At 39.1% G+C, this 2,244-nt stretch overlaps 1 protein-coding gene across 1 annotated transcript; it reads left to right on the top strand.

Annotated features, from left to right (window-relative positions):
* Positions 1-620: 620 nt before the first annotated feature.
* LOC124501048 (taste receptor type 2 member 20-like) lies at positions 621-1,520 on the top strand. The gene has a single exon (XM_047064968.1). It carries the CDS (start codon positions 621-623, stop codon positions 1,518-1,520), a length of 900 nt encoding a protein of 299 aa, XP_046920924.1.
* The last annotated feature ends 724 nt before the right edge of the window (positions 1,521-2,244 follow it).

Genomic DNA, 2,244 nt, shown 5'->3' with positions numbered 1-2,244 from the left:
TTTATGAGCTTCTAAATAAATAAAGTTATATATAAGTATTAATTATCAGCAACCAGCTTTTGGAGAGAATTGTCTGTCTTTTCTGGATGCTTTTGATAGGAAAAGCTTGAATTCTTCCTATGTACATCTGGCATTAAAAAAGTAATAAGTCCATAGCACTGTAGACCGTAGCTATGACCCAGCTCCATGAAATAGCTTGTGGACATTCACTGTTTGTTCTACATACTGGAGTTTTAAATTTTACTATCTAACAACTACAGTTGGTGAACACAAATTATGGAAAAGTTAAACAAGGAAAAAGTTGCAAATAATATGTCCTTATTTGCATGTTAACAAATGTGAACCCAGCTTTCACCTCAACACCAGTTATGAAATAATCCAACCACGGCAAGGACACACAGTGTATGAGTGGGAGTCACTTTAGCCATTTGGGAATAACAATGGTTTTCATCAGGACAGCACTGAGCTCATCTATTGGCATACCCTGGGGCTTTCCTGCTTGACATTGGTCACAGAATTTAAAAGAAATGAGAACTTTACTGCACACTTAGGGATCAGGTGCACAACCAGCGACATCAGACATCAGACTTAGATTTTTTTGTTTGTTTTCCTTTCTAGACATGGTAACCGCACTACCGAGCATTTTTTCCATCGCGGTAATAATAGAATTTCTCCTAGGAAATTTTGCCAATGGCTTCATAGCACTGGTGAACTTCATTGACTGGACCAAGAGACAAAAGATCTCCTCAGTTGATCACATTCTCGCTGCTCTGGCTGTCTCCAGAATTGCTTTGCTCTGGGTAATATTAATAAATTGGTATGCAACTTTGTTCAGTCCAGATTTCTATAGCTTAGAAGTAAGAATTATTTTTCAAATTGCCTGGGCAGTAAGCAATCATTTTAGCATCTGGCTGGCTACTAGCCTCAGCATATTTTATTTGTTCAAAATAGCCAACTTCTCCAGCCTTATTTTTCTTCGCCTCAAGTGGAGAGTTAAAAGCATAGTTCTTGTGATTCTGTTGGGGTCCTTGTTCTTTTTGGTTTGTCATGTTGTGGTGGTGAGCATACATGAGAAAGTGCAGACTGAGGTATATGAAGGAAACGGCACTAGGAAGACCAAATTGAGGGACATTTTACAGCTTTCAAATATGACTCTATTCACACTAGCAAACTTCATACCCTTTGGTATGTCCCTGACGTCTTTTGTGCTGTTGATCTTTTCCCTCTGGAAACATCTCAAGAGGATGCAGCTCTGTGATAAGGGATCCCAAGATCCCAGCACCAAGGTCCACATAAGAGCCATGCAGACCGTGGTCTCCTTTCTCTTGTTCTTTGCCGGTTACTTCTTCACTCTGACGATCACAATTTGGAGTTCTAATTGGCTGCAGAACGAGTTCGGCTTCCTCCTTTGCCAGGTTATTGGAATCCTATATCCTTCAATCCACTCGTTGCTGCTGATTCGGGGAAACAAGAAGCTAAGACAGGCCTTTCTGTCATTTCTGTGGCAGCTGAAGTGCTGACTGAAAGAAACAAAGAGGAGCATCGTGTGTCTTCTAGGAGAAAACCAGTTGATGGAGTCCATAACATCTTATACTTCTTACCTCTTTTGGGGCACCTGGGTGGCTCAGCCGGTTAGGCGTCTGACTTTGGCTCCGGTCATGATCTTGCGGTTCATAGGTTTGAGCCCTGCATCGGGCTCTGTGCTGATGTCTCAGAGCCTGGACCCTGCTTCGGATTCTGTGTCTCCCTCTCTCTGACCCTCCCTTGCTCATGCTCTGTCTCTATCTCTCTCAAAATAAACATTAAGAAAAAGTATACTTCTTACCTCTTTTTCTAATGAGTATATCATGGAGTAATTTCCAAAGGTTTACCTTAGAAAGCCTTTTATTTAAGCATATCACAAAAGTATATGCAGATGTGTTTGTGAAAAATATAAGAAAAATGATATGATTATCATTTCATTAGCTGATTTTTTCAGGTAAGCAATCTATACGAAATATTGTAAGAAATTCCTCAGGATTATGAAGCAATGTGTATTTCATATACATATTCTATGTTATTATTTTCTGGTTTAAGAGTTTATAATCTATATTTATGCATTTTTAAGAATGACAACTTAATCTCAGGAAATAATTGCTCTTTTCCATTGTAATTAGATCCATGCATATGTACCACGGTGTGTTTAGATTCTATTGTTTGGATCTTCGGTCTTTTGGATGGTAATGATATTGGATTGTAAATCAC

This window comes from Lynx rufus, unplaced genomic scaffold (assembly GCF_022079265.1).
Source record: "Lynx rufus isolate CCGP_SWC_20201006 ecotype Redwood Valley unplaced genomic scaffold, mLynRuf1.p SCAF_7, whole genome shotgun sequence".
Lineage (NCBI taxonomy): Eukaryota > Metazoa > Chordata > Mammalia > Carnivora > Felidae > Lynx > Lynx rufus.
The sequence above is the reverse complement of the archived record's forward strand: the minus strand, read 5'-3'. Positions and strand labels throughout refer to the sequence as shown.